The following is a 26,205-nucleotide window of genomic DNA, read 5'->3' as shown; positions in this document are numbered from 1 at the left end:
AAAGCTCTCTACGCGATATGGGGTTTACATTATCCAGACTGGGTCAAAAGACATATATGCCTACGTTGACTGCCTTCTTTCTTTCTCTTTTACCACCCTTTCCTCATCCATATGCCGAAATTGGCACCATGTCGATGATTTTTGCTAAGAACGGAGGTACCTTCTTGGATATGCTGCTGTCGAGTCAGAACAAACCCCGAAGTCAACTGCACTGGATAGAAACCCGAAAAGTCAGGACATGATAATGACCGCGTGATGGTATGTAATGTCGGTCGGATAAACGGACTCCAAATGGTGCCTAGAGTTCATACGTGCAGATATTGGTACCAGACAGTGAGGTATCTAGTGGCCACGACTTTTCCGTGCTCGTATTCCTACCACGAATATCCTGATGGCTTCGAGGACGAATCGCGGGGCTTAACCTGCGAAGAACCGAATAACCAGATGGCATTCGAATTGCGCATTCGATAATATAAAAAAAAAGGGAATTCGATCTCGCTCGTTGACGTCACACGGTGTGTCTTTTGGAGCGAATCTCAAACACTTGGCGATGAGATAGTCGATACGGAAACAAGCGCGGTGTCTCAGCTGCCAGAGGTCGTCGGTACGCCTACAACAAGCGGACCACTAAAGGCTATCCTTGCAGTCTGCGATGCTCTAGATCATAGAAATATCGAAATTGCTAGAAAGCACTTCACACCAGGATTCCGTAGGAAACCAGCGAGAGAAATGCGCCATAGAGCTCTGAATTTCGCCGATACGACGTTGGAAGACCGAAATACGAAGGTGTCCTTATTATCTGGTCTGATGGCTTGGTACTATCGTCTTATCCGCTTTCCTCTCCGGGGCACTCCATCCGTAGATAAAGTTCTACGTTGGGGTTGGTGTCGTAGAGTTGACAACATCGCAAAGCCCTGACTGACGCAGAGATGGCATTTCGTTTTCTGGCGTTAATCAATCAAACACTGCAGATGTTCTCGCCATCAGAGAAGCATTGCAGATTAGGTTGGGTCCCGCGAGTTTGACATGATATCGAGAGAGACGAAATACTGTTTTCGAAGATACACAATCTGACTTGAGACGTGTCGTACAGCGAACATACCTAACAGGACAAGTCAAGTCCTGACCCCTGAGACATACGGGAGCAAGCAAAGATATATCAGTTCAGAACACCAGGGTCGAACTTGGGTGGGTTGCATTGGGCTCCTGGTCACAGCGGAATTCCAGGCAATAAGAAGCCGAGTGACTAGGTGGAATGTCTCGCGCATATTTGCGAAGCAGCGGCGAGAGGAAGACGGATATGCGGATATCTGTCTCGTACCATTTGAGAATAATGAATTGGTGTTGAATTCTGACGGGACTTTAATGATTTCAGAAAGATGTTGCTGTGGCAGTTGGATGATCCATGGTCCACCGCAATTCTGAATCATATATGACCTGCAGGGGCACAGTGCCATAAAGAGCATTGACCAGGTCGCTGGCAGTTTTTAAATAGAACAACGGGACATTTATCTTTCTGAAACGACTGATTGTCTTCGAGAATGTCAAGGCTGGGCCGAGGGACGGAATCGACATTATTCTTGTGAGGAGGCGATGGGCCGCAAACCATACTTAACAGGCCTAGTTCGTGATGTTGGTGACTGGGTTCATGATCAGGGGAAAGCGAATGAGGTTGGGTCAAGAAATTAAGATGACAGAGAGCCAGGAACACTGGCTGTGTGATAGGCCGGGGCTGGAAATTGCTGCCGTGAGCACCTCCGCCAAGGGCTCGCGATAGGGGGAATGGCCAAACAAACAAAGCCCAAGTGGGCCATCAGTTCCTTTAGTCTCTTTAGTGCGTCTTTAGATCGGCGCCTCAGAAGACCAAACTCCAGCGAGCCAACAGCCTGTTGTGTTCTGGCCCTGCTGCCATTCTCGCCTAAGCGCCCTTGCGCCTCGTTCCTGTGCCTGTGCCTGTTGCTGGTGGTGTGCCGCTCGGCGCTGCTCCCTTTCTCCTCTTGTCTCCCAAATCCCAACCCTCCTTCACTCTTTTCTTTCCCTTGTCATCCTCCTTCTTTCGTTGCTTTCATCCTCAATCCCACCCTCCCGCCATTCCTTCATTCCAAGCAGGTGCCAGTTTCACTCTTTCAACTGTTCACCTTGCTGTCCATTCTTTCCTCACCCAGCCTGGCCCGCTTCTCACCCTTGAGAAACCAACCGACCAGCTACCGACCATCGAACGAATCACCACGAATCTCGCACCGACCCGATACATTCTCTCTTTCGAACAAAAACAATACAACGCCTGCGGAGTAACCTTCGACCAGATTCTCATACCGGAGACTCGCTGAAACACCGACTCGCCCGTTTTCTGTCTCAGGAATTCCAACAGAACATACCCACTGTCGGCACAGCAACAACCCCTTCAATTCTTGAATTTACTTCCCCCTTGGTTGATAATCCCAACATTACTGTATAAACGTAACCCTTCGCAACCGTGTTTGACGGCGATACATCCCGATTCCACCGACCAATATGATGCAGAACATCCACCTACTCTTTGCGCGAGGCGATGGCGACAAAGACAGTGAAGGCATGTCTGGACCTATGGTTGACCTGTTGATCTCTCTTTTGGTCTTGGTCCTACTTGGTATTGCCCTTGTTGGCGGCCTCCTTATTCTACGTCGCAGACGCTTGAACCGCCAACAGCCTGAGCTCCCGGTGCACAATGGTCAATGCTCGACCCACCACCGTAGCCTCACGATCACCGCGCCACCCTACGCAAAGACCGAATCCGTGTTTGTGATTGATGAGAAGCGCAACTTAATGGAGAACTCCTCAAGTCCGCCTCCCAGCCCTGTACCTGAGATTCGCATCACATTTCCCGAGGAAGAGGACGAGTCTGGAAAGCGCAAGTCTGGCAGGGTCGTGGTAGTACGAATCAGCGAAGCTGGAAGTGTTGGGCTTGAACCATACAATGATCAGCTCCCACCCTACCAGACGAGTGATGCAGAACGTTTCCAGTCCCTCGACATTGAGCGCATGGGCGGTTTAAAAGAAAAGGATGACGCAAAGCGATGGGGCTAAACATTGTCACCAAAATTCCTACCTATTTATGTGTGTCTTCTTGATCAATACTTCAATCGGCCATATTCATTTTTCTGCTTCATACCCCTACGACCAGCGCAAGCATGACCACGTTTCGGCAAAAATCTGCTTCGTTCTTGTTGTATGTCACTACAACTTTGCTTCAACGCGCATCTGCACCTTGCACATACAAGCAGTATCTACGGTGTTTTAATTGTGACGCGGAAACCACTCTGTTCAAGCAGTTCGCTATCCGCCTTGCTATCTGCCTGGCTACCTGGAACCGGGCCCCGCAACTGGGAAATGGACAACATCTGAATCGTGTCTAGCGACCATTGTGGGGATCTTGGGCCTTTTACTACTTTGATTTCTTTTTGAGGCGTTCATTTCTTGTGCTTTGTCACTCATCCTCTCCACCCTGCCACGTTACTAGGGCTGGAGAGACGTTACGTTCTGTTTTCTGTTGAAGCCCGCGTACCATTCTTCCAAGGTGCCCTTTCTACTATTCTTTTGTGACTAACTTTACCCTTACCTTCTCGGTCTCCGTATCCGGTGACTCGCAGCTGGATAATGTATGTACTTAGTTTAAGCTATGCATTGGACGGCCTCCCTATACAGGTGTGAGCGTCGATGAATGTACTTATTGGCCTATAGAGGCACACTTTATAGCTTTCGGATTACTTCCTTATGATCTTATTGCCCACTTAGTGCTCGGTACGGAGTACTAGTAACTTCCCCCTGATTCCAGGCCACTTCTAGCCATGTCCTAAACAGTTGTCCCCATTTGGAAACGACCCACTGCTGCAGGACTTTTAATGATCCGGGCCGTGTTAACCAATAACAACGCGTCAATTCGTAGATGAGCTGCCGAAAACGCCGACTCCCCCACGTCACGGGCAGGATTTGGCGCCTTTTCAAGCTGGCTGGAGTGTTTAAGTTGTGCACACTTGGACATCTGCAATTGCGCTGCAGGAACCCTGTCCTCCGTCACTCGACCTTACTACCCCCAAATGGAGCAGCAGTTACGACCATGAGATTCTCAAGCTGCTGAACCCAGTTCACTAGCGAGACCTTGCCAACTACAGCTCCTGAACATAGAGTTCCTACCGGAAAGCTTGGAAGCTCTGGGAAAAAGAAAGGACAAATCTGTCGCTTCGATGACTCGAGCTGTGCTGACCCCCAGAAACACCTCACCTTGATAAAGCCACCGTTTCCGGCGAGAGAATAGGTTGCAAGCCGTCTACCTGCTTACAACGAGTCCGAAATTCCCGCGTCTCCCGAGATTTCCGAGTTCGTGGACGCAATCCGAAAAATCATTCTTTGCCGCGAAAATGGCCTCACGACATGATACAACGGGCGCGGATGGTCCCCTCAATAGATCCCAGTCTTCTCAGGGTTCGTCGCGGCGGCCGTCAGATCCTCGCAAAGCCCTGAACCCCAAGATGCTTGCTGGACTGCAATCTCAAGCGGCAAATAAGAACAAGTCGAAAGATACTTTTGTAAAAGAGCTGGAACAGGAATTCAAACATAGGCATCTGGGTTTACTCGGTGTGTTCGCATGGGTATTGTGAGTCGAATAATTGCATTGATTTTCAGAGTGAAATTTTAATATCGACTCGTGAATAGGTTCTTGCATGTTGTCGGTATTTTCTTCTTCACCAAGGGCTTTCTTCTCACTCGAATGGTCTTAGAGAACAAGTCTTCCTGCGATGTTCTTCCCTTTAGCGACCCGTCCACGATCTCGCCGGAGCAGTCGGAGCCCAATGAATGCTGGCACCAAAAGTCATTTGACAAGGCAATTGTGATCATAATTGACGCTTTACGCTATGACTTTACTGTCCCGTTTGTACCAAACTCAGAATCAGACAGCGCCCACCTCTTCCACGATAATATCCCGGTGTTGTATGAGACAGCAGTTGAAGCACCTCAAAACGCTTTCCTCCTCCCGTTCATCGCCGATCCACCGACTACAACATTGCAACGACTAAAGGGACTGACCACAGGTACTCTTCCTACATTTGTCGACGCAGGATCAAATTTTGCGGGAACAGCAATTGACGAAGACAATATCGTTGCTCAACTTCACGCGGCAGGGAAAAGTATTGTTCAGCTCGGCGATGACACCTGGCAGGCGCTTTTCCCCGGATATTTCAACCCCAATCTTACTCGGCCGTTTGATTCGTTTAATGTGTGGGACTTGCATACCGTTGATAACGGTGTCAATGAACACTTATTCCCTCTCCTGGAACCTCAGAATCACACGAAATGGGACGTAATATTCGGACACTATCTCGGCGTCGACCACGCTGGCCACCGATATGGTCCAAACCACCCCGCCATGGCAGCGAAACTGAACCAGATGGACCGAGACATTCGGGAAATCATGGCCAAGATCGACGATAGTACGCTGTTAGTAGTGATGGGAGATCATGGAATGGACTCGAAAGGAGACCATGGCGGCGAATCGAATGACGAGGTCGATGCTGCTTTGTGGATGTATTCTAAGAGGGGCATTTTCGGCCGTACAAGTAAAGAAACCGTTTTGCCGCCGGAGCACGCGCGGGACAGATTTGTCCCTCAGATTGATCTTGTACCAACCCTTTCACTACTTCTCGGGATTCCGATTCCATACAATAACCTCGGATCTCCAATCGAAGAAGCCTTCATTGGACCCAGTGGCAATGACTGGAACAAGTTGGTTGCAGTGAATCGCCTGGCTTCTGCCCAGATCAAGCGCTATCAGCATGCTTATGCTCAAACCCGCGATGGAGGCAATGGCGAAGCGTCTCAGTCCATCGAGTACTGGGAAGCAGCAGAAAAGGAATGGGAGGCTCATAGCAGCTGGGCCAGCTCGAAGAAGTTGGCCTCAATCAACGAAATTTATAGGCAGTATCAACGACATACTCTCCACATTTGCAGGGGACTATGGGCGAGCTTTGATGTGCCAAGCATGATACAAGGAATTGGAATACTTCTTGCCGGCATTGTTTTACTAGTGTTCTATGCTCGCGGAGTGCAAGGTGACCGAACGGAACTCACAGGCCCATTCCTCTGGCGCGCTGGAATAGGTTCAGTGTCGGGCGCTGTGGCCGGCGCTTCATTAGCCATTCTTGGAGTAACTGAGATGAAAGTGCCCGAATCATCAGCGCTTCTTGCAGCCGTTGGAAGTATCTTCGGTGCTTCGTCGGCCATTTTCTTTGGCTCTCAACGCTTATCGTTGCCTCTTCCAAACTCAATTTGGGGGTGGTTGGCTGTTATCTTTACAGTTAGCCAGTCTGTTGGTTTCGCGTCCAACTCGTATACGATATGGGAAGATGAGATCCTGCTATTCTTTCTCTGCACGTTCGGTGTTGTCTCTGGTATCTCATCGATGCGCCAGCAAACCACTACGGACAGGGTCCTAGGGGTGTATCATTCCATCGTCTTCGTCCTTCTTGGAAGAATAGGATCTTTATCTCGCCTTTGTCGCGAGGAGCAAATGCCATTCTGCCGCTCAACTTACTATGCATCTAGCACATCCTCTACCTCCGCCCCATGGCAGCTGGCTATTCCGTTTCTCGTGATGCTTATCCTGCCAACTGTCATCAAGGGTTTCTATGCTGGATCAAAATCATACGAAGGAGCAGCCAGCCTATGGATTGGACTTGGCTTCCGCCTAGGACTTTTCGTCACTTCTATCTTCTGGATGCTCGAGGAACTCGACGGTAAAGACTGGTTACCTCTCAGTGGTGAAACCTTGAAGTCAATCCGGGTATTCTTAGCTCAGCTTGTTCTCGCCCTGGCATTTGCTGCCGGCACAACAGCATTCATTTACTCGAAGCCTTGCGTCAGCATCGATGTCGCACAAAACAACGCAGAGCCGGAAGCCAGGCGACCCTCTCCTGGCGAGCAACAAGTACCAAGGACAACCGTCACAATCCTTGGATTTGGCAACGTTCACGGCACCAGATTCTTCTTCCTCGCTATCAACTTCTGCCTAGCCATAACCCTGATGCAGAAACCCATGGGCCAAGGCGCCATGGGTCTCCTCCTCTGGCAGATCCTCTCCCTCCTCGAAATCCTCGATACGAACTCACTGGTAACGAGTAACTCAGCCATCGGTCCTGTCGTCCTAGGCCTTCTGGGCTCCTTCTACTATTTTAAAACTGGCCACCAAGCCACCATAAGCAGTGTCCAGTGGGAAACTGCCTTCATCCCTCTAACAACGGTCAAATACCCCTGGTCCCCACTCCTTGTCATCCTTAACACCTTCGGGGCCCAAATTCTCGCCGCAATTGCCGTTCCTCTCACAGCTCTTTGGAAACGGCCCTTACAACTCCACGATAAGAACGCCGCCTCCAACAAACCAGCCCTCAAGCTCCTCTCCGACGTCGCACAAGCTTCGGCAACATACGTCTTATACTTTGCGACCATCAACCTAGCCACAACGATGTGGGCAGGCCATCTCCGCCGCCACCTTATGCTCTACCGGATTTTTAACCCTCGGTTCATGCTCGGCGCTCTTGTCCTCGGCGTCGTGGACGTCGTCCTTATCCTGTTCTCTGTTGCTGGTGTGCGGTGGAGTACACTGAGCATAGGCGAGATTTTCGGCTGGTAAAGGTGTAACCTAGTTACAGGCCAAAAAGGCATTACGGAAATACCATATATACAGGAGTGGTTTGAACATATTCACTTGGAGGGGAGTGGTATTTATATGCATTTATCTATCCGTGCTGTTACTTAGGATAGTGGAAAAGGGGGCAATCCTGATGTATATATAGAAAACTCTTTTTTTTTGCGTGTACTTGCCTTCTTTTTGTACTGTTATTTATATCACATCATTAGACTTTCACACAATATAATCAAAATATATGGATGCTTTCGCCCGATCCGATCATGAGATTGCTTAAGCTTAGTGTTAAGTAGTTGTAGCTAGATACTCAAGTCCCTTGTAGTTGAATCAATTCACTGGCTATTTCTTTCTTAGCAGGATTACATTCATCTATTCAACTTCATACAGACGCCCGCTTTTTGAGATATCACATGTAGAAATCAGACGTGGAAATCACAGCCGCTGTCATCAAGTCATATCAAAACACAAACTTTTGGGTTCCGTCATTTCCATCATAAATCAACTTTTTATCGTATCGCTCCATCTGGCACCGTTTTTAAGCCCCGTCCAACTCCTGTACAGTAGGTATACATGACAAAAAAAAGCATGGGCAAAAAGAAGCAACGATCAACGTGAGGAGAAAGGACACAACACAGTATAGCTCTATTAGATGCATGATCAAATGTATTCGCCCAATCCCCGGCGTGAATGAAAATGAAGACAGCTTAAGGATAGGGATAAGATGAAGACAGGGGGTATAGACAACGGGCAGGCGAAGGGCGAACGAGAGCGTGGAACAAATGGTTCCATGAGGACCCCCCCCCCCCGACCTAAAGGGGGTAATAAATGCTGTCGAAACAGCGGGAAAGAGCCACACTCAAAACATTATTTCACCTTGCCCAGCGGGTGAAGTCGAGATTCTGAAGAATGTTCGAGTCCGCTGTTGCATTCCAGTCGGTAGAGAACTCAGACCTCCCTACGCTGGTACGTACCGGCACTTCTTCCGAAAAGATATTGGCTTTGGTGTTGCGGCGTTGAGTCGGATAGGTGGCATCTAGGCTATCTGGGTTCTGGGACTGAGAATTCATTGCTCGCTCGCGTAGCCTTTTGATCTCACGCAACCTGTTGCGCCAGGACGAAATATGTTCACCCTGACTGTTCCAAACATTGGAGAACACCGAAGCATTCAGTGCTAGGATGCGTACAAACGGTGCGAGGTTTTTGCCCGAAATAACTTTTGGTGACGCGGCAGGCGAAATGTCCGGGAATCCAGGTTTGCTCATTACCTTCACGGAGTAGAACATGTTCTCGGGATTAGATGTCCGTGAAGATCCTGTTTTTTCTTCTTCCGTGAGCCGAGCCACAGGGCTGATGACAATATTGAAGAAGTTGAACTGCGACGGTATGGTGTTGAAGTTAAACGGGGTGTTGGAATGGTGGAAAATGATGTTGACGAAGTCATTCCCGATGTGACTCTTTTTAAGGACACAGGACGGATCGCTGTCAAAGTTGGTTGGCATCATCGTAGTGACGTGGTAAACGATTTCAGTCACCCGGTCACGCCAGGCGTATGTGAATTCTCCATCTGTTTCGGCATGTAAACCTTGAGTATTGAACCTTGCTTCTTTGAGCGACACTTTGGTGCCAAGTCCCGAGAGGAAATATTCGTAATCGGAACTGCCGACAGTGTTGGAAAGAATCTCTGCCTCCGTAGTCTGGCCATCGTCGATATATACGACACCAATCTTATGACCATCCACAATATCATTCCGGTCAAATGTGCTCAGCGCCCGGCGGGTCATGTCATCATCTGGTAGTGGAATTGGCTGGGTCGTAACGGGCGTAGGGAAAGCCGTCGATGTCAACTGGAGCATAATGTGACTGGGTAGAACACTGGTACTCATGTTATCTGGATGCAGATGTGCGTCATGAGTTGCTGGGACTTGATGGGGAAGGACAGGCGCAGTGCGCTGTTGGTAAACTGCATAAGTTGTCCCTGATGCTTGTCGCTTGGTAATTTGAGTCAACCCTGAGACACTAGCAGTCTCCGCGGTGACGATGCTCATGCCTACAATCCACGACTTCTTTATCGCTGGCCCATCCTCGGCGGAAGGCGGAAATGTAGCAAAAGGAATGGTTTCACCCAAATCCGAGAAGGCGACCCTTTGCATTAAATCAAGGAACACTTGGCTTTGTTCTTCCACTGTCTCTTTCCCATGTTCATCGGTGAAAATAAGCCTGCTAGTTATCCAATTGACATGCTTTGGGCGATCTTGGAGCTTCAGCGATAAGAACCAAAACACCATGACGTGATGTGTCGAGGTATAAATATATCTGGACATAGCATCCTGAACGGACGTGTCCGATGGGTCATTGCCGGGAAGCGCTGCAGTCTCGCGGACAACGCTGCCAGTTCTCGTGGCACCTTGTGGGTTTCTTGTCGGCGACTCGGAAGTTTTCAGCCTGTGCTCTCGTGAAGTCTGCACAAGCCGAATACATATTCCAAAAACGGTACGAATCTCCTCCTCTCGCAGGTTGACATAAACTTCGGGTTGTCGTGCAAGTAGTGCCAAGAATTCCAATATGTGGACAGCAAGATTGGATAATGTGATGACTTTGGAGATTTTGTCAAAGATTCCGTTCAGAGCCTTAGTGACTGAAAGAGGGATTTCATGGCAACAGAGAGAGAGGGCATGGATGCACCCGCGGGATGTGTTGCCCCAAGACCCGATAATCCCCATCATGAACGATCGTACAAGTTCGTCCTCCTCACTTTTTGCAAAATGTTCATGGTAGCTTATTAGGACGCACAGAGAATCAAATATGTAGCCAGCCACGTCGGACTTCTTCACCCCGGTGTTTATAGGCGGTTCACGGAAGGAATCATTCTTAATCTGATCACACAAGACGCTGCGCAGTAGCTTGACTTGAGGGACTGCGGTATTGAAGAGATCTTTGTTCTGAAGCTGAGGGGATAGGTGGGTCAGAACATAACTGTAAATGTCCCACTTCGTTTCACGCTGAAGCAGCATGATGATTGTTTCGAGCCACACATTCGCTTTCAAAGCGACTCTTTCAGTGGATTCTGAATCTTCTTGATTTGGTGCGTTAGGTGTTGCATGGGCGTATAAGAATGGACTGGAACCGTCTGGAGGTTCCTCGGGTAGGACCTGTGGGGTAGTGACAGCCCATACAGGATGAGACAACTTTGGCGCACGCTGGGAATAGCTAGCGCTACGCCCGGTAGATCTAGACAAAGCACTGGATGATGACCCACGGACAGGATACCTCCTTAGAGGCACTGGTACACCAGAGTCATTATCAGCGCTGTGATCTCCAGCTGGGTCTTCCGGGTCGTTCGCCAACGAACTTGGGTCAAGGCTGCGGCCGGAAATACTCATCCTAAAATCATCTTCAGGAACCGAGATAACGATGATAGAGCCCGAGGAATCACATCGCATTCTAAAAAGCATTTTGAGAGAGGTCAAGCGTGCGTCCAAAGGCCGATCTGAAGACTCAGCTATCCCCAAAAGGCCTTCATAGGCTATTACTGCTTTAGCCGCCGATTGGGTGAGTGACCTCAAAAAGATTCGGACGAGTCCAATAGAGCAGATGTTGGCCAGGGAGACCTCCAGCATGAAACTCGATGATCGACCTTCTGCGGGAGACACTGGAAGCGAGTCGGGCTCTTCCGTGCTCACATCTTTAGTCATTGGTGAACTGATAATATCAATCAACGATTTGAAAGTGGTATCACCACAGGAAGGAACAACATTGTCGACGAGGAAGGAAATTAGGGACTCTAGGAATATAATGCTATCTTCATCAGTGAAACCTTCTAGCATAAGATCTAGCAGGCCTTGTTTTTGGAAGAGGGCCAAGGACTCGTAGCTAGTAAAAGCCTCCTTCAATGTTTCCAGAGCCACGATTCGAGTTTCGGCCGGCTTACTGCGGTCGCGGATGAAGTAATTGACCACTTGTTGACAACTCTGAACCCAACCTGAGGTTTGAGGATCACAGAGCTTCTCGGTTCTCATCGTGTTGAGTATCAACTCGGCCTGGGTTGGCTCGATGTGTTGACAAACATTGGAGAGAAAGTTTGTGATCTCCAGTCTCTGTTGTCCATCCAAGCTTTCCCAGAGAGATCCCACAGCAGATGCTATCTGAACAATGTTGGATAAGATGTTGGGCTTAACATCGTCAATGACACTGGCTTTTGAATGGGGCGATTCTGGGCCAAGAGTGGGCGTAGTACTGGCTTCGGGCTCTTCAATAATCCTACTAGAACAGGCGTTAAGGACGTTGACAAACCCTCGCCAGTTCTGTTCCAATGTGACCTTGGCGAAGTCTCCCTCCAGCATGTTTAAACATAGCTCCAAGACGTCCGCCTCTAGTCGTCCATCATTCTTTTTGACAACTGTTTGGAGAGAATCTATCAAAGGCTCGAAGTCAAGTTGGACTATTCCTTCCTGACCATGTGCGCGGATAAGGTCAGCGAAAGCGTATACCGCCCCGCGCAGAACATTGAGGTTTTGGCTGTGCTCTCCGGTTGAATTGTGTAGGAACGAATGAAGCGTGGAAACCATTTCTGCCTGTCGTCTTGATTTTGCCAGATTTCGAACGGCCCTTGACGTAGGGCCAGAAAGAGATCTTACGGACGCATGAATGCTACAGAGTAGTTCAAGCATCGGGGAAAAGCTCCCATTAGGGACATCCCCATAGAGTATTACTGCATCGAAAACAGCCAGAGCATGTTTTATATCAGCAGCCACGCTCGTCTTTCTGCAAATGATGAAAATCTGATCCAACAGTTCTTGGACTTCATCGCTTTCTGGTTGCTTCCGTTGCAGTGTGATGAGATCAACCGCGAATTGCAAGAGGTCGTCTAAGACAGTATCTTCGTATGTAAGTCCATTCGCCTTTCCGACCTTAGCTTTCCTCGCCTTCGCTCTAGCTGAGGAGATGACTTCGTATAACAGGACGATAAATGAGGAGATTAGAGGTAGGAGAGACGAGGAAGCAAACTCTAATCGTCTGCCATGATCTGACAAGGATATTAGGGATTGAGCGCGAGCCGGGATAACGTCGGGTTCAGACGGCGACGAAATAGATTCAAAGACTGTGCGTCGGGCTGCAGGAGAAAGATCTTGGCGGCTTGACAGTGATACCAACAGAAGGGAGCCGCTGTGCCGAGCCTCGGAAGACCCCGCCTGGTGTATCAAGTGCGACCCGGCTTCCCAAAGCGCTAGAGCTTGCTCCTGAGTATAAAACTGAAAGGACTTGGCCACTTGTTCTGCTTCGTCACTGGCATGGCTGAGGTTTTGCTGTTGCGCCAGCACCTTGACGGACGATTCAAAATCCCGCGTCCCCGAAGCATCCGAAGAGCTCGACACGACACTTCCACGATGCATTGAGTCTATCCCTATTGTGCCCCAAGAGCCCGTGTGTCCATCTGTGTGCTGGTGGGAAGAGTCACCGCTATCCCGCAGTGACGTAGAGGAAACCGATTTCGCTCGGGAGGCACTTAATGATCTAAAGACGCCCGCAAAGCTGGATGTTGAATACTTAGAACGGGATGGGAATGAAGCATCGTCGGGAGGCATGCGTCCCAGTGGACGGGTGAGAGTATATAGGGTAGATTCAAGTGAGTCAAAAGGATTATATAAGGAGCTGGATAAGAGCCTGTTGATTAGCGACAAGAGGCTTTAAAATGGCGTCATGGGCAAAGGGTGGGAAGAGTGGGATGCGGCAGACCATTGCAGGATCAGAGACTGATCAAACACCCATACAAACGTACCATGAAGAGCTGTTCAGGAAGTGTTGGTAACATTAGGAGGTTGAAAGAAGATGAGGCTTGAATCCCAATGCCAAGAGATAAGAGTCGAAGCACCCAAGAGAGGCTGAGTCGGAGAGCCAGCACATGAAGAAAGAAAGGAAGTTGCACTGGTTAAGACAGACGAACACCGGGCGCCAGCGAGAAACCAACCCCTTTGTAGATAGCACTTTAAGGCGATGGGGTAAAGAACAAGATATCTTCAGAATTGAATCATCAATGGAGCTCCGCCAAGAGGGTATTTCCCCTCCGCACCAATTTGGCTGCTGATCTGGCGGAGGTTCGGAAGAGTTTGATTCCGCAGAAGGGAGAAGTCACCTGACTGGCAGAACAACCCCGCGGACCTGCGCTCACCGCCTAGAAATAATTCCAAAGCAACCGCCAAACAAACTGCCTGTCCAGGAATTAAGCTTGCCTCTGGCTCTATTTTGTTGTTGAGCACATCATTGTTTCTGCAAAGAGTACCTTGACCTTGGTGGAGGTACCAGAATTTGTCCCATTTCAAAGCTCAAACGTTTCAACGGCCACCGGTTGTCTCCGCATCTTTCTCTATTTTGCTAATACACATCGCCCCTCCAAACAATGGCGGATGGTCTTGGGGCTGTTGCCCAGCTCCTCGCAGCGAGTCTGGACCCCAGACAGAATAAACAAGGTGAACTCGCAGATTCCTAGTCATATGACTCGCTTTTTAAAATTGATATTGACTTGTGCTAGCTGAATCCGCTCTTCGTCAAGAAGAGAGTAACCCGAGCTTTGCGATATCACTTCTTCAAATCACCGCCTCCGAATCCTATCCGTACAATACTCGCCTGGCAAGTGCGCTATTTTTCAAGAACTTCATCAAAAGGAATTGGACCGATGAGGATGGAAACTACAAGCTTCCACAGGAGGTAGTGGGTACGATCAAACAAGAACTCATCAACTTGATGATCTCCGTGCCGCAGGGTATACAAACCCAATTAGGAGAAGCTGTTAGTGTCATCGCTGATAGTGACTTCTGGGAGCGGTGGAATACACTTGTTAATGTAAATTTGGCATTCAGTTAGCTTTGCACCTGATCTTCGCTAAACTAACTCCCCCAGGACCTTGTTTCAAAACTTCAACCCGACAACCCCGCTGCCAACATCGGTGTCTTGCAAGTTGCGCATTCGATTTTCAAGAGGTGGAGACCCCTTTTCCGCTCCGATGAACTTTACATAGAAATCAACCACGTCCTTGAGAGATTCGGTAATCCTTTCTTGACTCTTTTCCAGGTATCCCTTCTCCTCTCACCACAACTGCAATCCACGACAGTGCTAATTGTTATATGCAGGGACTCGATGCGTATCTCGAAGCGAACAAGTCGAACAAAGACCAGCTTGTTCAAGGATTCACTCAACTTAATTTGATGATTAAGCTGATGTATGACCTTTCTTGCCATGACCTCCCTCCGATGTTCGAAGAAAATATGAGTGGGATTGCACAGCTGTTACTCAAATATCTAACATACGACAACCAATTGCTTCACACTGATGATGATACCGAATCTGGTCAACTAGAATTTACTCGTGCCGGGATTTTTGAGGTCCTAACGCTCTGGGTACAGAAATACGGGGACGAGTTTCAGCAGCACATCCAACAATTCGTGGAGAGCTCGTGGAATTTCCTGACTACAATTGGGCAGGAAACAAAGTATGACATTCTTGTTAGTCGGGCGTTAAAGTTCTTGACTTCGATTGCCGGCATGCCTCAGCATGCACAAGTTTTCCAAGCGGAGGGCACATTGGCTCAGGTCATTGAAAAGGTCATTTTGCCAAACGTTAGCCTCCGTGATTCAGATGAAGAACTGTTCGAGGATGAGCCGATTGAGTTTATCCGACGTGATCTCGAGGGATCAGACAGCGACACAAGACGACGTGCTGCTACAGACTTCCTGAAGCAATTGAACGCGAACTTTGAAGGGTCGGTTACAAAGGCTGTTCTGCAATACATCGACCACTACCTGAATGAGTACACGAAATCACCACAGCTGAACTGGAAAGCCAAGGATACCGCAACCTACCTTTTTATTGCAATTGCAGCGAAAGGGGCTGCAACTGCCAGCCACGGAATCACGACAACTAATAGCCTCATAAGCATCACCGACTATTTCCAAAAACACCTCGCCGCCGACTTGGTTTCTGGGGATGGTTTGCATCCAATTCTCAAGGTTGATGCTGTCAAGTATCTCTACCTTTTCCGCAGCCTCGTGACAAAGGAACAATGGCAGGAAGTGCTTCCATTATTGGTCAATCACCTTGCTTCTCCCAACTTTGTTGTTTACACGTATTCTGCCATTGCCGTTGAACGCGTGCTATATTTCACCGATAACCAAGGACAGCCCATTATCTCAGCAGACACGATCAAGCCTCTTGCTAAGGACCTATTGGAACATATTTTCTCCTTGATTCAGAAGGACCCGGCTCCTCAAAAAGTGCAGGAGAATGAGTTTATCATGAAATGCGCTATGAGGGTTTTGATCGTGATTAAAGAGGCTGTAATCCCTATTACGGACAATGTGCTGAAGCACTTGATCAACATCACTCAAGTGATAGCTAGCAACCCGAGCAACCCGAGGTTTTACTACTATCATTTTGAGACTATAGGAGCGTTTATTCGGTAAGTTCAGGCTGTCGGACGCTGCAACCCTACCGTTTATTGACTGTCATAGGTACGCTGCTCCAGCGAACCCCGATAAACTTGAGCAGGCTCTCTACCCTCCTTTCTCCGCCATCCTCCAAGGAGATGTACAAGGTATGCTTGATCTATGTACAATGAAGTTTACAAGTGAAGCTGACGTGAGCTTAGAATTCGTCCCGTACATCTTCCAGCTTTTCGCTGCCCTTCTCGAAGCTAACCCATCGGGAACGTTGCCAACATACTATCAGAGCCTCATTGCCCCTATTCTTGCACCTCAAGTGTGGGAGTCCAAGGGCAATATCCCCGCGCTCGTGCGACTTTTATCGTCGATTATTAGCCGGGGGTCCCAATATATTCTAGAAAACAACCAGCTTATCAACACGCTTGGTATTTTCCAGAAGTTACTTTCATCCAAGACAAATGAAAGCTACGGATTTGATCTCCTGGAAGCTGTGATTGAGCACTTTCCATCGTACGTTGGTTACTGAAAGATACACATAACACACTTCGCTAACGTTATTTCTAGAGCTGTACTGGAACCGTTCTTTGGTGATATCATGCAGATCATTCTCACACGCCTTCAGAATCATAAAACAGAGAGTCTTACACTCCGATTCGTGCGTTTCTATCACTTCATGTGCGCCAATGATGCCAAGGGATGCAGCGCCGATTTCGTAATCCAAATCGTCGATAAAGTACAGGAGGGGTAAGTTTGTCGTCGATTCCTCTGTCATTCAGTCAGATACTGACTACAAATAGCCTGTATGTTCAATTATACCTGAACGTCATTCTGCCGGAGTCACAAAAGCTTGCGCGCCCACTGGATCGCAAAACTGCTGTGCTATCATTCACTAAGACGCTTGCCAACTCCGAAGCTTTTGCGAACAAGTACAAGAAGGGATGGGGTTTCACGTGCGAAGCCCTTCTCAAACTCTTGGAGCTTCCACCACTGCCTGCTAGCAAGGACGATGTTATTGCTGAGCATGACGTTGAGGACATGGCATTTGGTGTTGGATTCACAGCTCTTGTCACCATACGGCCCCAGGTCAGAGACCCTTGGCCGGACACGGGTGCCGATCTTAAGATCTGGGTTGGGAAGTGCCTGAAGGAAGCAGACCAGAAGCACGGTGGAAGAATCTCAGCATTCGCCCAGGAGAGATTAGAGGACCAGGCGAAGGCAGTGCTCGGCAGTTATATTGCGTGAATTATATCATCTAGATAGGACTATTTTCTAGAATATCAATGTCTGTCCCTTCATCTGTATGGGATCAAATTTCCGATAGAGAACAATGCTGTACTGTACAATATATATTAAGATATACGCACGTAGTGTGTGCGAAGGCTACCTAGTATATCCGCCAAATCGGACATCCAGGACTTTGCAGTAGGTATAGAAGTCCATGAGAGTTTCACCCTGACTCCTTCGTTGCAGGCTCATTATCCCCATCTAACACTGGTTCCCCCTTCTCTTCTTCCCCTACTTCCTCCTCTGCACTCTTCCCGTCTTCTAACTCCCGATACTTCCTCCGACTCTTCTTTACCTTACTCGCTTTCTTCTTCCGCTCGCGGTCTGCCTTCAGCGCGACACGACTCTGATCACCCCTCAGGGCTTGCTCGACCTTATCAGCAAGAATCTGGCGCGCATATTTCTCATTCTGCGCGCGCGATCTCGTGGCTTGAGATTTCACGACGATGCCGGTGGGCCGGTGGATTAGTTGCACGGCGGAATTTGTTTTGTTCTGCGACCAGGACGGGTGGTGTTAGCGATGGTCGTGGGTGTGAATGGAGAATTGGGGGAGAAATACAATTTTTTGCCCTCCCGGGCCTGTGCCCTTGAGGTAGGAGAGTGTTATGTCGGCATCGTCGAGCTTCAGGCGCGGGGGGAGGGGTTTGTTGGAGAGGAGTGGTGAGGCGGAGATGGGTCGTTTGGGGACTGGGACCGTGGCAATGCGGAGAGGAGGCCGGGGGATGAGTGCGGTGTTGGAGATGGGCCGCAGTAGTTGTCGTATTGGACGGACCATGATCGTTGTCAGGCGATTAGGTTCATTTTATCGGATATTAGTTAGTCTGAGGTTGATACTCCAAATGTGCAGCAGCTTCATGCTAAGGATGAGGTGGAGAGAAGCGTTGGATTTGGTTGGGTGTCTCGGATTCTTATCGCGATAAAAGATGCAGGAGTTAAATGTTCGAGATTCGAGCACAGATCTCGAACATCATTGGGCATTTTAAGCCATCTACAGAGGTATGCATGACTGTTCTAGATATCTACCCCGGGCTCCGTAGGAATGTTTCCTCGTTCGTCAAGTGGTCGCCTGTTCGAGAGTGTGGTTGTGCCAAGGGTGGGTTACGTATGCTTTAACATGGGGGTCAACCCAGAATCTGACGATGAGCCTGTGAGAGGGTGATAGAAGCCAGGTCAAGAGCTTTGCAAGAAGATGCTCCTATTGAAGAGCCTGCCCCCTTTCCACTAGTGGCACTGCCAATCGTTGACAGGACCCTGAGTGGACCGGACCTGTTGAGAACCACTGGCAGTCTGCCTCTGAGTCTTGAGTCTGGACACCTGGACTTCAACTAATTCCCGACTATTCTTAGCAGATTCTCGCCGTAGCCCAGAATCAGATTCCCCGGTTGTTATTGTTAAAGTGTATTTTGAATTTCAACTTCCTTTTCGCCCTCGGTCTGAAACCTCCTTCGATCTCAGAGTTGCCTCCCCCGCCGCATCCGCAGCCTCAAAGTCAAAACGGATCGAGCGACGATCGACACGCAATCTTTCGTCCTTATCCTTAAAATCCACCTCCTGTTGACTTTCTCAACCTGTCCCTGCGACCCGATTAACCTAATACCATGCTATCGAACCGAGCCTACAATTGATCTACTCATTTTCAACTTTGCACCTTCTTGTCAAGCTTCACCTCTAACGCACGAACCGACGCTCCTGGCAACCACAACCTCAGATAAAACCACCTCGCACCGCATCACTCGCTTACACCTAGACAACACACAGTCAACAACTTCGAAACAATGACTCTTCTCTGGATAGCAGCCGCGTTTGTGCGCTGGATTCGTCTGAAAATCTATCAGTATGAGGTGACCTTCGCCGTATACATGCTTACCCCTACGGAAAAATTCATTTTCAGTATGTCTTGCTCTCCACAATCTTCCCAATTACATTTACTGACTGTGCAACCACTAGATTCCATTATTCTCACCCTTCTCTCCATGATCCTTACCGCGATCTACGTCTACCTTCCCGATCATCTCCGCACAATATACGGCCACCTTTACTACTACTGGGTTGGCGAACGCCCGTTCGTTTCAAACGGCATCGCAGCCATCAGTACAGTCTTCCGTGACGGTGCCACGCAGACTCTAGAGCTGGTGTATGAGACGGCACAGAATACGGCCGCGACGGCAGCCACGGTTCCGGAGTTGTAATACTCTGGAGCTCTTTTCAATTCACATAATTGCTTTTCCAGGATGTCACTTTTGTTTTCATCGTTGTCGGCAGCGAGCGGACATTGGACCGGTTCATTTCTAGTTGTGATACAGTCGGGGACTGATGCACTGTTTAATTACGCTAATCTTTCTTTTCCCTCTTGCACCGGCTCAATACCTGTGCCCCTAATTTTCGCAGTATCAGCTGCATGATCACCATCCATAGACCTGAAGTGAAATCGTTAGCTCGATTTGCTCCTGGCGTTGTGGGAATGCTATTTTTTTCTTTCAAGGAGTTGGGAAATTCGTGCAGACGGTGCTCGTGTCCTAGGCGTTTCGGTTTTTTCCCCCTTCTTCTTTCGTTTCTACTAGCATTAAGCCGACTATTGCTATCCTATACTTTTGACTGTTGAGCAGGGACTTTCAAGTGCTGTTTCGTTGGTAAATTTCCCAGTATGGTCCAACATCACGTTCAATCCCGCTGTGGGAGTGTTTTGTTGAAGGATTAGACCGTCTAGACTGTCATGTCGGCTGATATTAAAGTTCTAAGGCGGAATAGCAACTGCTCATCTTGATAAAAACAATATAAAAATCAAGAATCCCTGTCAAAACCAATAGCAACTCCATAAGATGCCCAGAGAAGAGTGCTATAGTACAACGAGCAATTATACATACTGTACAAAAGTAACTCACCAGCAACAGGAACCAAAAACTCCCAACATACAATATATCATAATAAAAGAAAAAGAAAAACCTCCACTACCGTTCCGATCAACAGGATAAGGTAGATTCAGCTTTTCACCAGCTCAAAACTTTCAAAACCCATATTCATACAACCACCCCAAGAGTCAATCAATCAATCAATCAAACAACCCATCACTTCATTCTAAATTTGAACCCTGCCCACTCTGCGCCTGCGCCAGGGCCTGAGCCTGCGTTTGGGCTTCGATCTCCCGCTCCCGCTCCCGTCGCTCCCGCTTCACCGCATCAGCCATGCGCATGCGCGCCAGCTCCTTATCGATATCCTCCTTCTCCAGCGGGATCTTATGTGACTGCTCTGTGGTAGGCCAGAACCCGGGTACGCTGAAGCGCTCGTCGAGATTCGTTCCGAAGTAGTACATCCAGCCGATGGGGAATAGGACGTACATGCCGAACTGGAGAAAGGATATGTTAGCATATATTGAGGAAATTGGTGACGTTGGAGGCAAATGTTAAGTAGCTGTCATACCTTGACTACTTCGAGGTTACCCCCTTGGAGTCTGCGGAGGATCGTGGACATTGTTGTAACGTGGGTTGGCTTTTGATGTCGATTAAGACGGCGGGGGCGGAGGTGATTGGAGTGGCGGAAACAGGATAGTATGGAGGAGAATGAGTATGTTGATAGTTTATATTGAATCGGGTGCGATTTGTTTCACCGCCAGGCGGGCTTCGACTGGCTTTTTGCTGATTATGGGGGTTTGGAAAGACGTTTCCTGATCGATGGTCCGATCTTGAATCCGAAGCTCCTCCGGCCTATAAACTTGAATATTCCCGCTTGCCAATGAGAGGGCCTGAATTATGAAGGTCACATGATGCAGCTTCCACCAGACCGCCTGCTGATATGGATCACGTGTGATCACCTGATCTTGACATTGTTTATGGAAAAGATCTTCGTTCCGCTGCTCAGCAGTCAGTGCCTACTGGGCCTCGGCTCCTCTGTCGGCTCGTCGGTCACTCCCCGCAACAGCCACGGCTCCTGGGGGTTTGGAAGCTGACAGAGAAGCTGAGCTCGGTAAGCGACTATCATATAATACTGGAGAGTTGCTGGCTGATTCTCCATTGCCCTGTTTACGTTCCCTACTTTGCAACATTGAACAAACCAGCGATCGTCAAATTCGCCGGACATATCCAACCCAATCAACGCAAGGCTGCAGATAAGATGGCCGCAGAACAAGATATCACCCTCACTTACAAAGATCGCGTCGCGATCATCACTCTCAACATCCCCAAAAAGCTCAATGCCCTAACCGGAGACCACTACTATCTGCTCGGCGAGCGTCTCCGTGAAGTCGATAAGCGCGATGACATTACTATCACTGTCCTGGCTGGGAACGGACGGTTCTTCTCAGCGTACTTTCCATCTCCACCCCACCTCAATCGGACCTGTCACATTTGCTAATGGTATATAATCTATCAATAGAGGCGCAGACGTAACCTCCGCCCGCCCCGGCGCCGGCCTGGGAACCAACGTCCGCCGCGAACTTGTCCGCAGCTTCGTCGTAAACAACATCGACATAACAAACACCGTCTCACGGCACTCCAAGATCCTAGTCGTCGCCCTAAATGGGCCAGCCGTGGGTCTCTCTGCCGCGCTGGTCGGAATGGCTGACTTCGTGTACGCCGCACCTCACGCCTTCCTCCTGACACCATTCTCTTCACTCGGCCTCGTTGCCGAGGGTGGCGCCTCCACTGCATTCGTAGAACGTCTGGGTATCGCAAAAGCCAACGAAGCTCTTCTCCAAAGTAAGCGAATTACGTGCGAGGAGCTTGTGAGCGCAGGATTCGTGAACAAGGTTATCAAGGCGCCGAGCGGGAAGCCAGAGGACTCGGAGGGGTTCTTGGGTGAGGTTTTGAAGGAGGTTGATGAACGGATGGGTGCGCATTTGAGCCAGAGCTCAATGATCAGGATTAAGGAGCTGATTCGTAGGCCTGGACGGGAGCTTATGGATCGCCAGAATACGGTCGAGGCATTCCAGGGTCTAGAAAGATTCCTGGCTGGTATTCCCCAGGAGGAATTCAGGAAGCTGGCTGCGGGGGAGAAGAGACATAAACTTTAGAGGGGTATACGATTTTCGGGTGGTGTTGAAACCCCAGTGTAATATCTGGCAGGTATTGTTTGAATGGAATGAAGATGGACTTTCTAATCCAAGAGCTCTGGATTGTGCTATGCTGAGAATCACACTTCCCTCCACCAAATAAACAAAACGCCGTCTAAAACAACGTGCTCCGATACGTCAAATGCTAACTTCGTGGTTTCATATCCATTTTTCAAGTTCAGATGTCGTCACGCATAGGCATAGGAAGTTAATGATCACTCTCCGTATCTGATTCCTGAGCTTGCCGCGCGATGATATCCTGCCATTGACCCAGAAATTCACTCATGCCGCCAGGGCCAGAGATCGAGGCGTCGACAACTTCCTTGGGCATTTTATGCGCTGAGTACTGAGGTGTTGTGAAGGCGTAGGCTTCCGGATCGTCACGCTTGACGAGTCGGAATTCCGATAGGAATGGGGTGTCATCATCTTCTATGTGCTCTGCTTCTTCTTCTTCTGACCCAGACGTATCGCCTTCGGCTTCTTCGGGTAGATCAGAGTTATTTCCGTTGAGAGACAGGCGGACGAACTGTTCGGCGCTGTCATCCTCTTCTTGAATACCGACTGGGTCTTTCATTCGCAGGACCTCTAGCCAACTAAATAGTAGTGGATCTGTGCGCTCCGCCCAGGGGTTAATATCGATGAGCCACACGCGCTGGTGTGGTGGTGGGATGTAGACATCGAAGACGAAGCTTGAGTCTGGGAATGTGTCTTTGAGCTTTTCGTCGAAGAAGGACTGGATGCGGGAGCGAAGAGAGTCGCGCATGGGGAAGAGGAAGTCGAAGTGGTTCTGGTCCCGCTGGCACATACAGAGTAACACCCTGTTACGCACGAAGCATCGGAACTCAAGTGAGGGGTTGAAGTTGACGTATTGGCGGAGGATGAGGTTGTAATTGACCTGCGGGAGACTGGGCATGGGGCTCGGTGAGTAGGAAGTATCGGGGACGCAGTCGTCAAATGGGTGTTCTAGGTCGTGGGTAATGAAGTCGCTGCTTTTGAGGAGGAGGTAGATGTCATTTGGAGTGCGGCATTGCATGTCGTTTGTTGCGGCCATCCAGGTGGCGTCCTTGGGTGCGCTCCAGTTTAATTTGGGGGTCACTTTGCCGTCCAACTCCGCGATTGTGGACTTGATTTGGGAATGGATATCCTCCCAGTCTTTCGAGGGGTCTGACTCTTCCTCGACGTCGGAATCATCTGAAAACTCATCGAGATCGTCATCGTTGGTTGGCGGGGTATCTTCTGGTGGGAGGACAATTCCGTCTGCATGAAGGTAGGAAACGAAAGCGGGTGTTAAGGGAATGATTCGGGACTTCGGTACGAGAGCGCGGTATCTATATTAAATGAAGTAGGTTAATGGCTTGACTTCTGCTGAAATCCGGAGTTAAGAGAGTTGCCCACTTTGGTTGCCAATAGTCGTAGGAACAATGTAGAATGTGCGAGTATGTGACGGGTGGAAAAGGCAGTCGCTGAGGTTGCTCGGTCGACGGGCCGGCCGCATCAGACTCGATGAGAGGCATTGTTGCTGGAGGCCAGAAAATATGAAGGATGGAGAAATGCGAAGTATGACTCTTCTAGAGAAATTTCCAGGACCATGACGGGCTCTATGGATCCCTTCCGTATTCGGCCAGATCTGGTGCCGCTTTAGAGACCAATGTAGTCTCAGACTCAACAGAGGCAGTCTTCACAACAGCCTTTACTAGAGGTGAAACTGGAGCAATAATTATTATTATAGCCGCTTCTATGCCAAATTTTATGGGTATGTAATACTATTCACATTATAGTTATTCCACTCATATTTAGATTCATCTGAGGATTCTTCTACAAAACCGTCAACTATACCAATGTAAGTACAACCCTACTTAAACTACTCTACTCTACGAATACACTATGTGCTGACATGCAATTCTGATAAGCAGACAAAGTGAATGGAGTTGAAATATTGAATATACCGCCCCGGTAAAGCTAAGAACCAGTCTACAGTTTTGATGACTTCCGGTCAAGCAGCAATGGATCGGTTAACTCCACCTTGTACTGGCCGAGCAGGGCCTGTGTCTTCTGTTTCTGGGCTTCAATCTTTCCCAGCAACGCCTTGCCTCGCTTGTTTTCATTGCGGCCCAGCTGCAGAATATGCACCTCGTCAGGGCCATCGACAATTCTCATAGTCCGTGCCCCCGAGTACATGTTGGCCAGCGGAGTATCTTGAGACACGCCACCAGCTCCATATGCCTGGATTGCACGGTCTATAATCTCAGTCAACATACGGGGGACTTGCACCTTGACCTCGGCGATCTCTTTGAGTGCGTGTTTGGCGCCTCCTTGGTCGACCATGATGGCAGCATTGAGCACTGAGAGACGAGCGGAGTCGATCTCAATCCGCGACCTAGCAATGCGTTCCAACATTATTCCATGCTCGCTCAATTGTTTGCCAAATGGCCTCTTTCGAGGATCGTTGATCCGCGCCAGGAAGTATTCCAGAGCTTTCTCTGCCTATCAAAAGTGAGCACCTCGTCAGTGTCGATCTATATAAAAACGGATTGAAGAAGGGGGAAAAAAAGAGTTCCCTTACCCCTCCTACTGATCGCATTGCGTGGTGGATTCGACCAGGTCCAAGGCGGCCCTGGACTACCTCGAAGCCGCGGCCTTCGCCTAAGATGACATTGCTCTTGTGGACGCGCACGTTATCAAAGAATATGTGCCCATGTCCGTGGGGAGCATCGTCGTAGCCCAACACAGAAAGCATGCGCTTCGTTGTGATTCCTGGAGTATCAGCAGATACGGCAATAACGGTCTGCTGCTTATATTTGTCTGGGTTTGCCGGGTCTGATTTTCCCATGACGAGAAAGACCTTTGTCCGAAGATCACCAGTGCCACTTGCCCACCATTTCTATCATATTTCGTCAGTACGTCAATAAAGAAGCAGGTGAGGGCGTTATTACTTGGCCATTAAGAACGAAATAATCTCCGTCCTTCGTCATGCGGAGCTCAATATTCGTAGCATCACTACTAGCAACTTGCGGCTCCGTCATCAAGAACCCCGATCGAATCTCCCCATCCAGCAACGGCACCAGCCACTTCTTCTTCTGCTCCTCGGTGCCATATTTCGCGAAGACCTCCATATTGCCGGTATCTGGCGCGGCGCAGTTCGTCGCCTCGCTGGCAGTTAGACTGCGGCCCAGATACTCGGCCATGAGCCCATACTCCAGATTACTGTACTCAGCGCCGTGCTTGGCAAAATGGTTCTTGGGAAGGAACATATTCCATAGACCAAGTTTCTTGGCCTTTGCTTTGAGATCCTCGATGATCTGGGGGTGGGTGTTGAAGCGCTCCTCAGTGGAGCGGCCCAGCTGTTGCTGGTAGATGGCATCGGCAGGGACACATTCTTCCTCGACGAACTTCTCTACCAGGTCGAGGGTCTTTTTGGCGCGTTCGCTGACGAATGGCCGGGCCATGGCCGGGATTCGCTGCGATGCTGGAATGTAGCCATTATGGCTGTTAACCAGGCAGGGGGGTGGTGGCGACATGTTGGCAAAACTCCACAGAATGGAGCTATAGTTTAAATCGGGGTTAAGGTTGCTGTCAATTCAGTGAGGAAAGTGATGGCAAACAGGAAGCTTAAGGGCGCATTTATCTAATCTCTCCTCGGGTCGGCTACGGCCTGGTCCCCTACCTATAGAACCGAATGCCGAGGCCTAGATGGCACCACTAGATGGCACCACTTTGCTTACCTTGTCCACGGCGCATTAGTGGCATATCAATGGACGATTGGTGAA

At 49.2% G+C, this 26,205-nt stretch overlaps 10 protein-coding genes across 10 annotated transcripts; 5 read left to right on the top strand and 5 right to left on the bottom strand.

The window, feature by feature from the left end:
• Window positions 1–2,514: 2,514 nt before the first annotated feature.
• Window positions 2,515–3,066, top strand: APUU_10692A (uncharacterized protein; the record flags this gene model as incomplete). Its single annotated transcript, XM_041703618.1, has 1 exon — window positions 2,515–3,066. One exon carries the CDS (start codon window positions 2,515–2,517, stop codon window positions 3,064–3,066), a length of 552 nt encoding a protein of 183 aa, XP_041550058.1.
• Window positions 3,067–4,397: 1,331 nt separating this feature from the next.
• On the top strand, window positions 4,398–7,663 carry GPI13 (mannose-ethanolamine phosphotransferase GPI13; the record flags this gene model as incomplete). Its single annotated transcript, XM_041703607.1, has 2 exons — window positions 4,398–4,633; window positions 4,693–7,663. The coding sequence occupies 2 exons, from the start codon at window positions 4,398–4,400 to the stop codon at window positions 7,661–7,663; spliced, it is 3,207 nt and encodes a 1,068-aa protein (XP_041550057.1).
• Window positions 7,664–8,547: 884 nt separating this feature from the next.
• On the bottom strand, window positions 8,548–13,260 carry TSC2 (putative GTPase activating protein (Tsc2); the record flags this gene model as incomplete). Its single annotated transcript, XM_041703596.1, has 1 exon — window positions 8,548–13,260. One exon carries the CDS (start codon window positions 13,258–13,260, stop codon window positions 8,548–8,550), a length of 4,713 nt encoding a protein of 1,570 aa, XP_041550056.1.
• An 812-nt stretch (window positions 13,261–14,072) lies between these two features.
• Window positions 14,073–17,352, top strand: CSE1 (putative chromosome segregation protein Cse1; the record flags this gene model as incomplete). The annotated part of the gene is made up of 8 exons (XM_041703584.1): window positions 14,073–14,142; window positions 14,205–14,515; window positions 14,573–14,743; window positions 14,803–16,127; window positions 16,180–16,262; window positions 16,317–16,620; window positions 16,675–16,854; window positions 16,908–17,352. 8 exons carry the CDS (start codon window positions 14,073–14,075, stop codon window positions 17,350–17,352), a joined length of 2,889 nt encoding a protein of 962 aa, XP_041550055.1.
• A 205-nt stretch (window positions 17,353–17,557) lies between these two features.
• APUU_10688S (peptide chain release factor family protein) lies at window positions 17,558–18,169 on the bottom strand (the record flags this gene model as incomplete). Its single annotated transcript, XM_041703573.1, has 2 exons — window positions 17,558–17,887; window positions 17,954–18,169. The coding sequence occupies 2 exons, from the start codon at window positions 18,167–18,169 to the stop codon at window positions 17,558–17,560; spliced, it is 546 nt and encodes a 181-aa protein (XP_041550054.1).
• Window positions 18,170–19,169: 1,000 nt separating this feature from the next.
• On the top strand, window positions 19,170–19,583 carry APUU_10687A (serine palmitoyltransferase small subunit family protein; the record flags this gene model as incomplete). Its single annotated transcript, XM_041703562.1, has 2 exons — window positions 19,170–19,284; window positions 19,342–19,583. The coding sequence occupies 2 exons, from the start codon at window positions 19,170–19,172 to the stop codon at window positions 19,581–19,583; spliced, it is 357 nt and encodes a 118-aa protein (XP_041550053.1).
• Window positions 19,584–20,464: 881 nt separating this feature from the next.
• On the bottom strand, window positions 20,465–20,862 carry APUU_10686S (uncharacterized protein; the record flags this gene model as incomplete). The annotated part of the gene is made up of 2 exons (XM_041703551.1): window positions 20,465–20,737; window positions 20,812–20,862. The coding sequence occupies 2 exons, from the start codon at window positions 20,860–20,862 to the stop codon at window positions 20,465–20,467; spliced, it is 324 nt and encodes a 107-aa protein (XP_041550052.1).
• Window positions 20,863–21,501: 639 nt separating this feature from the next.
• On the top strand, window positions 21,502–22,399 carry APUU_10685A (dodecenoyl-CoA isomerase; the record flags this gene model as incomplete). The annotated part of the gene is made up of 2 exons (XM_041703540.1): window positions 21,502–21,692; window positions 21,763–22,399. The coding sequence occupies 2 exons, from the start codon at window positions 21,502–21,504 to the stop codon at window positions 22,397–22,399; spliced, it is 828 nt and encodes a 275-aa protein (XP_041550051.1).
• Window positions 22,400–22,646: 247 nt separating this feature from the next.
• On the bottom strand, window positions 22,647–23,952 carry cdc123 (cell proliferation protein CDC123; the record flags this gene model as incomplete). The annotated part of the gene is made up of 2 exons (XM_041703529.1): window positions 22,647–23,766; window positions 23,834–23,952. 2 exons carry the CDS (start codon window positions 23,950–23,952, stop codon window positions 22,647–22,649), a joined length of 1,239 nt encoding a protein of 412 aa, XP_041550050.1.
• A 457-nt stretch (window positions 23,953–24,409) lies between these two features.
• APUU_10683S (uncharacterized protein) lies at window positions 24,410–25,956 on the bottom strand (the record flags this gene model as incomplete). Its single annotated transcript, XM_041703518.1, has 3 exons — window positions 24,410–24,922; window positions 25,002–25,319; window positions 25,372–25,956. 3 exons carry the CDS (start codon window positions 25,954–25,956, stop codon window positions 24,410–24,412), a joined length of 1,416 nt encoding a protein of 471 aa, XP_041550049.1.
• Between the last annotated feature and the right edge of the window lie 249 nt (window positions 25,957–26,205).

Source organism: Aspergillus puulaauensis, chromosome 1 (genome assembly GCF_016861865.1).
Source record: "Aspergillus puulaauensis MK2 DNA, chromosome 1, nearly complete sequence".
NCBI classification, from domain to species: Eukaryota; Fungi; Ascomycota; class Eurotiomycetes; order Eurotiales; family Aspergillaceae; genus Aspergillus; species Aspergillus puulaauensis.
Note: the sequence above shows the minus strand (reverse complement) of the source record. Positions and strands in the feature narration are given on the sequence as shown.